This window comes from Mobula birostris, chromosome 25 (genome assembly GCF_030028105.1).
Source record: "Mobula birostris isolate sMobBir1 chromosome 25, sMobBir1.hap1, whole genome shotgun sequence".
In the NCBI taxonomy this organism is placed as follows: Eukaryota; Metazoa; Chordata; class Chondrichthyes; order Myliobatiformes; family Myliobatidae; genus Mobula; species Mobula birostris.
The window spans coordinates 12,280,678-12,294,523 of record NC_092394.1 but is presented as its reverse complement, the minus strand read 5'-3'; the positions used below and the strand labels follow the sequence as shown (position 1 = coordinate 12,294,523).

Here is a 13,846-nt window from a genome sequence, read left to right as displayed (position 1 = left end):
CCTAAATCTCTCTGCAATTTTGAAAACCTACTTCATTATCCACAACTCCACCTGTCTTAGTATCATCTGCATACCTACTAATCCAGTTTACCACCCCATCATCCAGATCATTAATGTATATGACAAACAACATTGGACCCAGCACAGATCCCTGAAGCACACCACTAGTCACCGGCCTCCAATCTGACAGTTATCCGCCACTACTCTCTGGCATCTCCCATCCAGACGCTGCTGAATCCATTTTACTACTTCAATATTAATACCTAACAATTGAACCTTCCTAACTAACCTTTCGTGTGGAACCTTGTCAAAGGCCTTACTGAAGTCCATATAGACAACATCCACCACTTTATCCTCGTCAACTTTCCTAGTAACCTCTTCAAAAAATTCAATAAGATTTGTCAAACATGACCTTCTATGCACAAATCCATGTTGACTGTTCCTAATCAGACCCTGTCTATCCAGATAATTATATATACCATCTCTAAGAATACTTCCCATCAATTTACCCACCACTGACGTCAAACTCACAGGCCGATAATTGCTAGGTTTACTCTTAGAACCCTTTTTAAACCTCGATGGTGGGGAGACTGGTACCCATAGTGGGGCACTTTATTATTGCCTCTCCAGTTTCATTTTACATTGTCATCTCAGTATAATTCTCAATTGCAAAGTAACATTGAAACACACACAAAATGCTGGAGGAACTCAGCAGGTCAGGCAGCATCAATGGAAATGAACAAATAGTCAATATTTCAGGCCAAGATTCTTCTTCAGGACTGGAAAGGAAGGGGGAAGATGCCAGAATAAAAAGGTGGGAGGGAGGAGAAGGAGGATAACTAGAAGGTGTTAAGTGAAGGCAGGTGGGTGGGAAAGGTAAAGGACTGGAGAGGAAGGAATGTGATAGGAGAGGAAAGTAGACAAGGGAGAAAGGAAAGGGTAAGGACACTGCGGAAGGTGATAGGCAGGTGAGAAGAGGTAAGGGGCCAAAGCGGGGAACAGAAGAAGAGGGGAGGGAGGAAAATTTTTTTTTTACCAGCAGAAGAAACCAATATTCATGCTGTTAGGTTGGAGCAATATTATAATACCTGATTGTACTTTCCTTAACTTAGAAACACAGCGGATATCCTCACAGCAGCACTCGCACTTGCGGAAGGTCTCGGTGTCTGAATCAAATGTGCTCCTGGATGAAGAAGTCCTCACTGACCCCAAGATCCAGGCCCTGCTGCTCACCGTCCTGGTAGGCATACTTAACATTTGAACGTTGTTATAATGTTCAGTCAGGTTCGTGGGTCTGGCAAGTGATACAGAAAGCACTCTCTGCGAATGGGTATATTATTCATTTATTTACAAACAGTAAAAATTCGACCAAACATTCATGTTCCCCAAGTTACAGACAATACAAAGCTGAATATTCAGCGAACATCCGTACATTCAACAAACATACTTAGTTAAAAGTGCGTGCAGAGCATACCTTCCCAACAGTCACGTCTGAAACAAAGGAAGTAGAGAGTAAGCCCCTTCCACGTGCTATTTTATATACACAGGATATTTGAAACTGGACATCCAGGCATCTATCCAATGGGAAAAGCAGCTGCACCTTCTAAACTAACACCTCATAACGGAAGCGGCTTTCGACAATCAGAATAAGGCATGCCCCCAAAGGACAGTCAGATGCTCCTTTTGTATTCTATCTGTTCCTCATTTCATTGTTCTTTAAATTTGCTGAGTAGAATCGTTCTCTTAAAAACTAGCATAGCTCATCCCAAGAATAAATTGTTCTCCTAAGGCAGTTTGAGGATAGAAAGGAAATAATTTTGGGCAAATTACAGATTATTAGATATTTTATACACATGAACTCAATTATATGCCATCCTTCTGTTTGAAATGAATATCTTGTTTGTCCAAGCGCCTGCTGCAAAGTGGTCCAGGAAACAGAATCAGAATCAGATTTAATATCACAATGTTGTAAAATTTGTTATTTTTGTGGCTGCAGTACAGTGCCATACATAAAAAAGAATGAATTACAATAAGAAATCTACAGTATGACGAATGTTCAAAGTAAATTTATTCTCAAAGTATAGGTGTCCCCTGCTTTTCGAACGTTCACTTTACAAAACCTCACTATTACGGAAGACCTACATTAGTTCCCTGTTTTCGCTAAGAGGTGTTTTCACTGTAATGAAAAAAGTAGCGCGCGGAAAAGGTAGCGCATAAGAAAAATCAGTGCGCAATAAAAGGCAGTGCGCGCCCCAAGCAGCCGCTCTCCCCCAGATTCGGAACTGCATTCTAGTCGGCATTGCTTAAACACGTGCCTGTGAGCAGCCGTTTACAAGATGAGTTCTAAGGTATCGGAAAAGCCTAAAAGAGCTCCTAAGGGTGTTACACTTAGTGTAAAACTAGACATAATTAAGCGTTTCGACCGTGGTGAATGAAACAAGGACAAAGTGAGTTTGGCTTGTGGAAGTTGACGAAGATGATGTTGAAGAGGTTTTGGCATCCCGTGACCAAGAACTGTTAGATGAAGAGCTGATGCAATTGGAAGAGGAAAGGATAACAATCAAAACCGAATGCAGTAGCGAACGGACCGAAAGTGAAGTCGTCCAGGAATTGAGCGTGATGCAACTGCGTAAGATTTTCGCTGCAATAATAAAGTACAACTTTAATTTTGAAAGGGTACGTCGGTTTGGGGCATATTTGCAGGATGATTTGAGTCCTTACAAAGAACTGTATGATGGAAAATCGGTATTGGTCGGCGGCCCGGAGGGTGGACCACTGCACCACCCCAACCTCTGACAACTCAGCCTAACACACCATCATCAGTGTGCTCGATGTCTTCCCGATTCCCGTAAGTGATATGACACTGTACATACATTATTTCTACTTTATATAGGCTGTGTATTTTTAGGTGTTATTTGGTATGATTTGGCAGCTTCATAGCTTAAAGGTTACTGGAGAGCGCTTGAGCTGTGTTTTTGCCGACGGCGCTTGCGTGAGATTTTCGCTACGGAGAGCAGTGCAGGCAATGATTGTGGAAAAGTATTTTTACTATATGTTACTGTTATTTTAGGTTTTATGTGTTATTTGGCATGATTTGGTAGGTTATTTTTGGGACTATGAACGCTACAAATTTTTCCCATATAAATAAATGGTAATTGCTTCTTCGCTTTACGACCTTCCAGCTTACGAACCGTTTCATAGGAACGCTGTACCTTCAGATGGCTGGGGAAACCTGTACATATATGTCACCATATACAATCACAATGAACACAAAAAAACACAATAGAATTAATGAAAGACTGCCCCCAATAGGGCTGACAAACAGCCAATGTGCAAAAAAAATCCAGCAAACTGTGCAATTACAGTGAGATGAGAGCATGTTCTGGATGCTGCTTTCCTGTGATACCACTCCTTGTAGATATGCTCAACGATGGAGAGGGTTTTCCCTGTGATGGACTGGGCTGCATCCATGACTTTTTGTAGGATTTTCCATTCAAGGGCATCAGTGTTTCTGTACCAGGCTGTGATGCAGCCAATCAATAGACTCTCCACCACACATCTATAGAAGTTTGTCAAAGTTTTAGATCAGTTTATGTATGTGTGTGTGTGTGTGTGAGAGTGTGAAAATAATTAAGTAAGTAGTGCAAAAGAGAGCCGAAAGTAGTGATGTAGTGTTCATGGGTTGCTTTGTTGTTTACACAGAAATCAGATAGTGGAAGCGAAGAAGCTGTTCCTAGAATAATAGCTTATTAGTTTATCGCTAGGCTCAGTGCTTTACATCTTCATAGTCATACTTTATTGATCCCGGGGGAAATTGGTTTTCGTTACAGTTGCACCATAAATAATAAATAGTAATAAAACCATAAATTGTTAAGTAGTAATATGTAAATTATGCCAGGAAATAAGTCCAGAACCAGCCTATTGGCTCAGGGTGTCTGACCCTCCAAGGGAGGAGTTGTAAAGTTTGATGGCCACAGGCAGGAATGACTTCCTATGACGCTCTGTGCTGCATCTCGGAGGAATGAGTCTCTGGCTGAATGTACTCCTGTGCCCAACCAGTACATTATGTAGTGGATGGGAGACATTGACCAAGATGGCATGCAACTTGGACAGCATCCTCTTTTCAGACACCACTGTCAGAGAGTCCAGTTCCATCCCCACAACATCACTGGCCTTACGAATGAGTTTGTTGATTCTGTTGGTGTCTGCTACCCTCAGCCTGCTGCCCCAGCACACAACAGCAAACATGATAGCACTGGCCACCACAGACTCGTAGAACATCCTCAGCATTGTCCGGCAGATGTTAAAGATGTTCTCTGTAAATGTTCACTTTCTACAGATTATGGTGCCACGGTAGCGTAGCCATTAGCATGATGCTATTACAGCTCGGGGAGCAAGAGTTCGAAGTTCAATTCTGGCGCTGTCTGTAAGAACAGACTACATAAGTACGTCCTTCCCATGAGCCTGTGGATAATCTCCAGGTGCTCCAGTTTCCTCCCACAATCCAAAGATTTACGGGTTAGTAGGTTAATTGGTCATTGTAAATTGTCCTGTGATTAGGCTAAGGTTAAATAAGTGGGTTAGCAGGTGGTTCAGCTCATTGAGCCAGAAGGGCCTGTTCCATGCTGTTTTTCTAAACAAATTACAACTGGTGCTTGATCGATAACTTTCATAGTATATATACGATCTGGATATAGTGTAGTTTCTGAGGTAACCCTGGAGTGTAATCAACCTACTCCTTTCCTGATTATTTTATAGTGTACAAGTTCAATTACAGCTTTAGATCAATAAATTCCTAGGCTTGACACTACAGCTATCACTGTCCTCTGTCTCCTTTTCCTCCTGCTTTTCTGTAAGAGAAAACTGCATTCCACATAATGTTATATCTTTGGATTTATACCAAAACAGTTAAATCTGTGGGATGTAACACACACACTCAGCAGGTCAGACAGCATTTATGGAAATAAATAAACAGTCAACACTTCAAACCGAGGCCCTTCTTTTGGGCTGGAAAAGAAGGGGAAAGATGACAGTGTATGGGATGCTAAAGCTGTCTCTTAACCAGAGTTTTGTGCAGTTTGAGTGAAGGCATCTATTTTCTTCACTCCCAGTGGAAGGCTGACTCCTGAAAAATCCATTTGATCCCTGCATTATAGTCATTTGTAAACCTTAAATGAAGAACAATCCAAAATAAATCCCACTCTTCCTTTGTGTCTCTGTGCTCCTGTTGCAGTTTGCGACAATATTCTTTCCCAGCGTTTCATCAGCAGTCAGGGACAGAGTGGAGCAGCAGAATTCTAGATTCAAGTTAAGGAAAGTTGCTGCCCTAATGCAGGCAAATAAGATTAATGTGGATCTGACTTGTGAGTTGTGTTATGTACAGTGCAAGAATGACTACAGAGTAGTAGGATTAAACATTTTTACCAAGTCATGTTAGTAATGGTACACACTGGGCAACTTACAGTCTGGGAGTTTTTGACCTGCCACCAATATTAGCCTTAAATTCTTCAAGGCTGGCAGGCTGTAATAAATTCCTGATTAGAAATTACCCTGAGGAAATTGGGATTTTCAGGTCTTTAGATGAGAACATAAAGGTCATTCCTGACATAGAACGACCTAAATTTTTGAGGAACAAATATGCACAAAGTGCTGGAGGAATCTTCTCAGCCAAAAACCCTGACTGCTTATTCCTCTCCACAGATGTTGTCTGACATGTTGAGTTCCTCCAGCACGTTGTGTGTCTTGCTCAAGATTTATAGCATCTGCAAGATCTGTGTTTAAATTTTGAACGACTTCAATTTTTTTTTATATACCAGAGCAGCAAACACAAAATGCTGGAGGAGCTAGAAGAGCAGGCAGCATCTGTGGAGAGGAATAAACAGTTGACTTTTCTAGCTGAGACCCTAGGTTGGGACTGGAAGGGAAAGGCGCGCAAAGCAGAATAAGAAATTTGGCGAGGTGGGGAAGAAGTGCAAGCTGGCAGGTGATTGGTGGACCTAGGTACTGGGGAAGGAATGTGGGTAGATTCATAATCCAGCTGAGTTTTTTCATATGCAGCAGTGTACATTGAAATGTATATGAGTGGGTTTTGAATCAATCCAAAGATAAAATGTTTACTTTAAAGCGTCTTGTTAGCAGGTTCTGTTATCAAGACAGTTAGCTTGCTTCCTGAATTTAGAGATGCGAAGTTTTGCACATGATAAGCTTTGTTTTCAAACCTTGGAGGAAAATAAGATTATCTAAACAAGCAGTCTGAATTCTGTGATCTGTGTGGTGACCACTGTTATCTGTAAACTTGACATGAAGTTATCTCATGGCACTTTTCTTTATAGATCAGGATAACGTGGAAATCAATTTCAACCATCTAATGAGTTTGTGTTTTTCTCTAAAGGCCACATTGGTGAAATACACTACAGATGAGTTTGATCAGCGCATCCTGTACGAGTACTTAGCTGAAGCCAGTGTCGTCTTCCCCAAAGTGTTTCCCATTGTGTAAGTTCCTCTGGTGTTGCATAACACGCATCTGATCTTCAACTAGATTCTAAATTGTAACCGTTGGAATGAGCATTTAGTGGTCTCTTTCTAAGCACAGCAAGCCCCTCATCCACAAACATGTCATTCACTAAAGTGCTTCAGAGAATTTGAGCTTTTTTGAAAAGACTAATGTCTCTATTTAGCAGAACATCCAGTGCATTCCATCAAGTCATTTATGTTTTCAGAAAAGGCTAAAAAAGCAACAAGTGCTGTGTTTCAAAGTTATTTGTAGGGCAGTGTTAAGGTTATGTTTGCAGAAATAATCTAATAGATAGTGGCTTATTGCCATTTCCTAATGTGATATCATTGTCAACTATTAAATACATTTTAGACGTTGTTAGTAGATTCATTATTGTGTTTTTTTGTGATACTTAGACACAATTTACTGGACTCCAAGATTAATACATTGCTGTCACTATGCCAAGACCCCAATCTGCTAAATCCCATCCATGGGATTGTGCAGAGTGTGGTGTATCATGAAGAATCACCACCTCAGTATCCGCCAGCATGTTTACAAAGTAAGTGGGCTTTACAGCTTTATTTCATTGTCTTGGAACTGAAACCTTCTCAGCGAGGGAGGGGAAGAGGGGGTGGTTTGGCAAAGTATAACATCTTGCTGAAAAATAGTCAAAGAACTTCCCCATTAATGATATCTATATAAGGCAGGGACAAAGACATGGAAGTCAGCATGTTGTTGATTGCTGTCTTTATTGCAGCTCATCGTGTGTTGCTTCACATAATAATAGATGTTTCCAGCATAGAATGAAGCGATAAAGATTAAAAGTTTTTGTCACATGTACATCGCAACATACAATGAAATGATTTGTTTTGATTGACGGCCAATGCAGCTTGAGGACAGTGCTGGGGCAGCCTACAACTGTCGCCATGATCCCTTCACCAGCATAGCATGCCCACAACTCACGACCCCTAACCCCTACGTCTTTGGAGTGTGGGATGAAACTGGAGCACCTGGAGAAACCCACGTCGTCATGGGGATAACATACAAATGACAATGGCAGTATTTGAACTCCAATCGGTGATCATTGGTGCTGTAAAACGTTGCACTAACCACTATGTTATCATGCTGGCCCCTTTGGTCCATTATGTTCCCTGGATTCTCCAGTAAGAATTCACATTATCAACTGAAATTCATGAGCTTGTGTGTAACGAAACACAGATGGTGTTGGTTGTCTTGTTCAGCAAAACCAGATCTAATGTCACTTCTTCCAGAACCTGGAATCAGGCCCAGACTAGTCTACCTTGGTGTAAATCTCTTTTGAATTCTAAGGATGTTATTACAAATTGGCCATTACAGTTTTAAAGTTTCACAGCACAGAAATGGGCCCATCTGCACTGATCATCTGTTTGACGCAAAAGGCAGGATCTCCCGGTGGCCACCCATTTCAGTTCAGCTTCCCATTCCCATTCCAACATGTCTGTGTCTCCTCTACTGCCACCATGAGGCCACATTCGGACTGGAGTAACACCTCATATTCTGTCTGGGTAGCCTCCTAACTGACGGCATGAGCAGCGATTTCTCTAACTTCTTCCCCCTCAGTCTTTTTCCATTCTCTACACTGGTCACCCTCTCAGCCCTTCTCCTCACCTACCTATTACCTCCCTCTGGTTCCCCACCCCTCCTTCCCTTCCTTCCATGGGCCACTTCCTCTCCTACCAGATAGCGCCACCTTCAGGATTTAACCTCTTCCACATAGCCACCTTCCAGCTTCTCACTTCATTCCCACCCACCCACCCTCCCACTCGCCTGGTTTCACCTGTCACCTGCCAGCTTGTACTCCTTCCCCTCCACCACCATCTTATTCTTGCTTCTTCCTCCGTCCTTTCCAATCCTGATGAAAGGTCTCGGCCCAAAATGGTGATTGTTTATTCCCCTCCATATACGTTGCTTGACTTCTTCCCACAGTGCAAAAGATGTACTGCTTGGTAAGTTAACTGGTCATTATAAATTGCCCTGTGATTAGGGATTGGGGGATTCTTGGGTGGCGTGGCTCCAAGAGCCTATTCTGCACTGTATCTCAATTAATAAATAAATAAAATGTGTGTGTGTGCCTATCTACACTAATTCCATATAACTGCACTAGCACTATATCCTTATACACCTCTCCTCTTGAAGTGCTTGTCTTAATGCCTCTAAAACATTGTAATTGTGTTGGATTCTTCCACCGCATCTGGCAGCACGTTCAAGATATCAATCACTTTCTGTCTAAGAGGAAAGCTTACCCCTCGAATCCCTTTGAAACTCCTTTCTCTCACTTTAGACCAACGCTACCTTGTTTTCGTTCTCCCCCATGAAAGCCATATAGAAACCACAACAAATTCAGTAAGAGCTGGCACATGTTGTTGGCCTTGCTCCAGGTAGGAAGGAACTAGATCATTAAGATGGATAAGATTCCATGACATTAGTTGGATCACCAGAGATCTTTGGAAACATTGTACTGTCAGTTGAGCTATTAACAAGTACATTCTTTATACAGTAACAAAACCATGGTTCCCAGTTTTAAGACTCCTCACATAAATGCTGGATGCAACACAAAAGTTCACTGTAAACTGAATTGGATGCTATATGAGCTTTGTTGCTCAATATCCGGATGAAAATTAAAGCCAAACAAAATACAAAAACAAGAGAAAACCTGCAGATGCTGGAAATCCAGGCAACACACATAAAATGCTGGAGGAACTCTGCATGCCAGGCAGCATCTATGGAAAAAGGTACAGTCGACGTTTCAGGGATCTTGGCCCAAAACGCTGACTGTACTTTTTTCCATAGATGCTGCCTGGCCTGCTGAATTCCTCCAGCATTTCGTGTGTGTTGCCAAACAAGCTTGTTTCCTATGATCGGGGATTGGGGTCCAAGGCCAGAGGACACAACCTCGGAATAGAGGAACGTCCATTTAGAACAAAGATGAGGAGGAATTTCTTTAGCCAAAGGGTGGTGAATCTGTGGAATTTGTTGCCACCAGCAGCTGTGGAAGCCAAGTCAATGGGTATATTTAAGTCATAGGTTGATAGATTCTTGATTAGTCAGGGCATGAAGGGTTACAGGAGAAGGCAGGAGACTGGGGCTGAGATGGAAATGGATCAGCCATGATGAAGTGGGGGAGCAGACTCGATGGGCCAAATGGCCTAATTCTGCTTCTGTGGTCTTATGGTCTAAAAAGTTCAATACAGAAGTATTTGAGGTGCAACTGAAGTATGTCCTTGTAGATAACGAATCAAAAGCAAATCTGGGGGTAATGGACACTCTAATCTTGATTGGTACACTAATAAGTCCCAAGATTTGAATTGTTTTCTCTTCATAATTATTTTTCTTGCCCCACTATTTCAGGTTTTGGTTTCAATGGACTTTGGAGATTCGCAGGATCTTTCTCTAAGGTGCGACTGAAACTATTTTGAAGCATCATTTAAATACTTTTGCTTTAGGCTTTGCATTGACTTGTCTGCATGTTTAAGTAGAAAATAGATACAATGGACAAAATATTATTAAGTGATTATGTTCATTACTTTTAATGAGATAGTTTTGGGTGAAACATTAAAGAAATATTAATTAAAAATTAATGCAATCAAAAATGTTTATAGATGACTTTTTTCATGGGCTCCAAATTTTCTAGAAAACCTTGCAGTTAATTACATTTGTAGGGTAATCTCTGTTGTGACATAGATATCACTTCAGCCAATTTGTACACACTGTGAAGTTGTACAGTTGTGTGCTCCATAGGATATATTGGCTGTGGAGCAAACTTAGCTAGAACTCCACTAGTTGACCTATGGGAAGAGTTGAATCAAACTTGGATTGTACTCTTTGGGTTTTGGACAACAATGTGGTGATTTGGTTTTGGTCTTCCAGGTATCATAAGAACTGATGACATATATAGAATGAAACTATTTCCACCTAACACGGGATCGAGGGGCTGAGAATGAGAAGCATGGTTGATAAATGTAAAGCCAAGGGAGGAGAAGGGAAGAGGGGAAGAAGGGGTGGCATGGTAGCATAGTGGTTAGCTCGATGCTTTACAGTACAGGCAACCTGGGTTTAATTCCCGCCTCTGCCTGTAAGGAATTTGTACATTCACAGATCACCCATAATTTCAGTGAGGGACAGAAAGGACAAGGGACTGAGTAGTTTGCTTCTAAGGCATAATCAGAGCAGACGTGGACAGGATGTTTCCAAACATAGGAGGGTCTATAAACAGAGGGCACAGCCCCAGAATACAGGTGCATCCCTTTAGAACAGAGATAGAGGAATTTCTTTAGCTAGAGGGTGGTGAATCTGGAATTCATTGTCACAGACGGCTGTGGAGGCCAAATTATTGAGTATATTTAAAGTGGAGATTGATAGGTTCTGGATTAGTAAGGGTGTCAAAGGTTACGGGAAGAGGTAGGAAAATGGAGTTGAGAAGGATAATAAATCAGCCGTGATCAAATGGCAGAGGTGACCTTATAAGCTGAATGACCTAATTCCACTCGGTGTCTTATCGTCTTCTGTCCCTTTGTCTAATAAATAGAACTGCACTGATGCTGGAGTGGAATGAAGTTATGAACCTCGCTGAATTTGCTGCACAGTGGCTCCAGTTAATATGCTTCTGCAGATACAAATGAGGCAGCAAGTCCTACTTCCAAATCAGGAACCATCCATGCCTCCCCTCCTCTCCCCTGAAGCTCCCTGTGTTTCCAAACCCTTGGTGCTGTTCCAGTCTGCCCAGCTGTCAGTGCTGCTGTCACAGTACCCACAAAGTGAAGAGCTTTCTTGTAATTCAAGTCTTGGTGCAAAGATTATACAGTACAAATAACTTACACAGCTCAACAAATGATTTCTCTTGTTTCTCCCAATATATAATGGAGCTGTTTCTCTGAGCAAACATTGTTTCCCCTGTAGATTTAACCCCTTTCATTTGCTTGAATTGTTCTGCTAAGATGTATTTCTCTAATTTTAAATTTGACTTGGATCATTGTTGAAACCTTTAATTTTAACTATATTCCTCTAATGTTTATCCTGTTGCACAGCAAACCCAGATCCCGGACTACGCCGAGCTGATTGTGAAGTTTCTGGATGCATTAATCGACACGTATTTGCCAGGAATAGATGAAGAATCCACTGAGGAGTCCTTACGCACACCGACCTCTCCCTACCCACCCCCTGTCCAAAGCCAGCTTAGCATTACCGCCAACTTAAACCTCTCGAATTCCATGACCTCACTGGCAACCACCCAGCATTCTCCTGGTGAGTGAAAATCTCTTCAAGATTGCTGAATGTCATTTCCTGCACACAGGTGTAAAGGAGAACAAAATAATTGTTACATCGGATCCGATGCAGCACAAAAAGAAACACAATAAGATGAAGAACACAATAAATATTAATTACATTAAATAGCTTATATACATAGATTGATCTGTAAAGTGACGCTAGGCACGGGAGTGTTTGTACATAAGGTGACTGACAGTAAATGATAAAGTAATGGTGGTGGGGGGAGTGGAGGGGTGCATTAGTGGGTGAAGGTGTAGATCAGTCTTACTGCTTGGGGAAAAGTCTGGTAGTCCTGGTATGAAGCTACTGACGGAAGTGGGACAAACAGTCCATGAGCAGGGTGGGTGGGTTCCTTCATGTTGTTTCTGACCTTTATCCAGCACCTTTCTGTATATAGGTGGGTGGGCTAGTGCTGGTCTTTCCATCAATGGAAATTACCTGAACTGATCCTTGCTCAAGTATATCGAAAATCAAGGGCAAGGAATTTCTATTCCAATACAATCTTTAGCAGTAAACACGAGGAACTCTGCAGATGCTGAAAATTCAAGCAACACACATCAAAGTTGCTGGTGAACGCAGCAGGCCAGGCAGCATCTATAGGAAGAGGTGCAGTTGACATTTCAGGCTGAGACCCTTTCTCAGGACTACCTGAAGGAAGAGCTAGTAAGAGATTTGAAAGTGGGAGGGGGAGGGGGAGATCCAAAATGATAGGAGAAGACAGGAGGGGGAGGGATGGAGCCAAGAGCTGGACAGGTGATTGGCAAAAGGGATATGAGAGGATCATGGGACAGGAGGCCCAGGGAGAAGGAAAAGGGGGAGGGGGGAAAAACCCAGAGGATGGGCAAGGGGTATAGTCAGAGGGACAGAGGGAGAAAAAGGAGAGAGAGAAAGAATGTGTATATAAATAAATAACGGATGGGGTATAAGGGGGAGGTGGGACACTAGCGGAAGTTAGAGAAGTCAATATTCATGCCATCAGGTTGGAGGCTACCCAGACGGAATATAAGGTGTTGTTCCTCCAACCTGAGTGTGGCTTCATCTTTACAGTAGAGGAGGCCGTGGATAGACATGTCAGAATGGGAATGGGATGTGGAATTAAAATGTGTGGCCACTGTGAGATCCTGCTTTCTCTGGCGGACAGAGCGTAGGTGTTCAGCAAAGCGGTCTCCCAGTCTGCATCGGGTCTCGCCAATATATCAAAGGCCACATCGGGAGCACCGGACGCAGTATATCACCCCAGCCGACTCACAGGTGAAGTGTTGCCTCACCTGGAAGGACTGTCTGGGGCCCTGAATGGTGGTAAGGGAGGAAGTGTAAGGGCATGTGTAGCACTTGTTCCGCTTATAAGTGCCAGGAGGGAGATCCATGGGGAGGGATGGGGGGGATGAATGGACAAGGGAGTCGCATAGGGAGCGATCCCTGCGGAATGCAGAGAGAGGGGGGGAGGGAAAGATGTGCTTAGTGGTGGAATTCCGTTGGAGGTGGCAAAAGTTACGGAGAATAATATGTTGGACCCGGAGGCTGGTGGGGTGGTAGGTGAGGACCAGGGGAACCGTATTCCTAGTGGGGTGGCGGGAGGATGGAGTGAAAGCAGATGTACATGAAATCTTTACACAATCTTTAGCAGTTTCTGTTCCTTTCCTGAACACTCACAATGTATGAGGGGTATACACATGGAATGTGGTCTGACTTTATTGTGGGCAGTTTTGGGCTCCTTATCTAAGGATTAGGTGGTGGGGTGGAGATATAAACAATCAATCTATGTATATAAACTATCTTATGTATTTATATTTATTGTGTTGTTTTATTATTGTGTTCTTTATCTTTTTTTTGTGCTGCATTGGATCTGGAGTAATAATTTTTTTTCTCTCCTTTACACTTGTGTATGGTGCTCCTTCCCTCCGGTAGCCTGCAGGTCACCCTTGGGCAAGGTGTAGCACCTGATCAGGGTCACGGGAAGCCATGGGAGCAGGCGATGGCCAGTTGTTTGAGCAGCCGGTGCATATCACAAGTCCTGGTTATGTGACCACTGACGCCAGGCGGACAATC

General features: G+C 42.6%; 1 protein-coding gene across 7 annotated transcripts in view; it reads left to right on the top strand.

The window, feature by feature from the left end:
- The window catches only part of nf1a (neurofibromin 1a), a 374,121-nt gene that overhangs the window by 344,617 nt on the left and 15,658 nt on the right, over window positions 1-13,846 (top strand). For all 7 annotated transcript variants that reach the window (XM_072243431.1, XM_072243433.1, XM_072243435.1 and 4 more), the window contains 5 exons: window positions 1,113-1,240; window positions 6,392-6,492; window positions 6,910-7,052; window positions 9,881-9,927; window positions 11,557-11,773. In XM_072243431.1, the coding sequence (XP_072099532.1) occupies window positions 1,113-1,240; window positions 6,392-6,492; window positions 6,910-7,052; window positions 9,881-9,927; window positions 11,557-11,773 (636 nt within the window). The remainder of the gene's footprint in view (window positions 1-1,112; window positions 1,241-6,391; window positions 6,493-6,909; window positions 7,053-9,880; window positions 9,928-11,556; window positions 11,774-13,846) is intronic.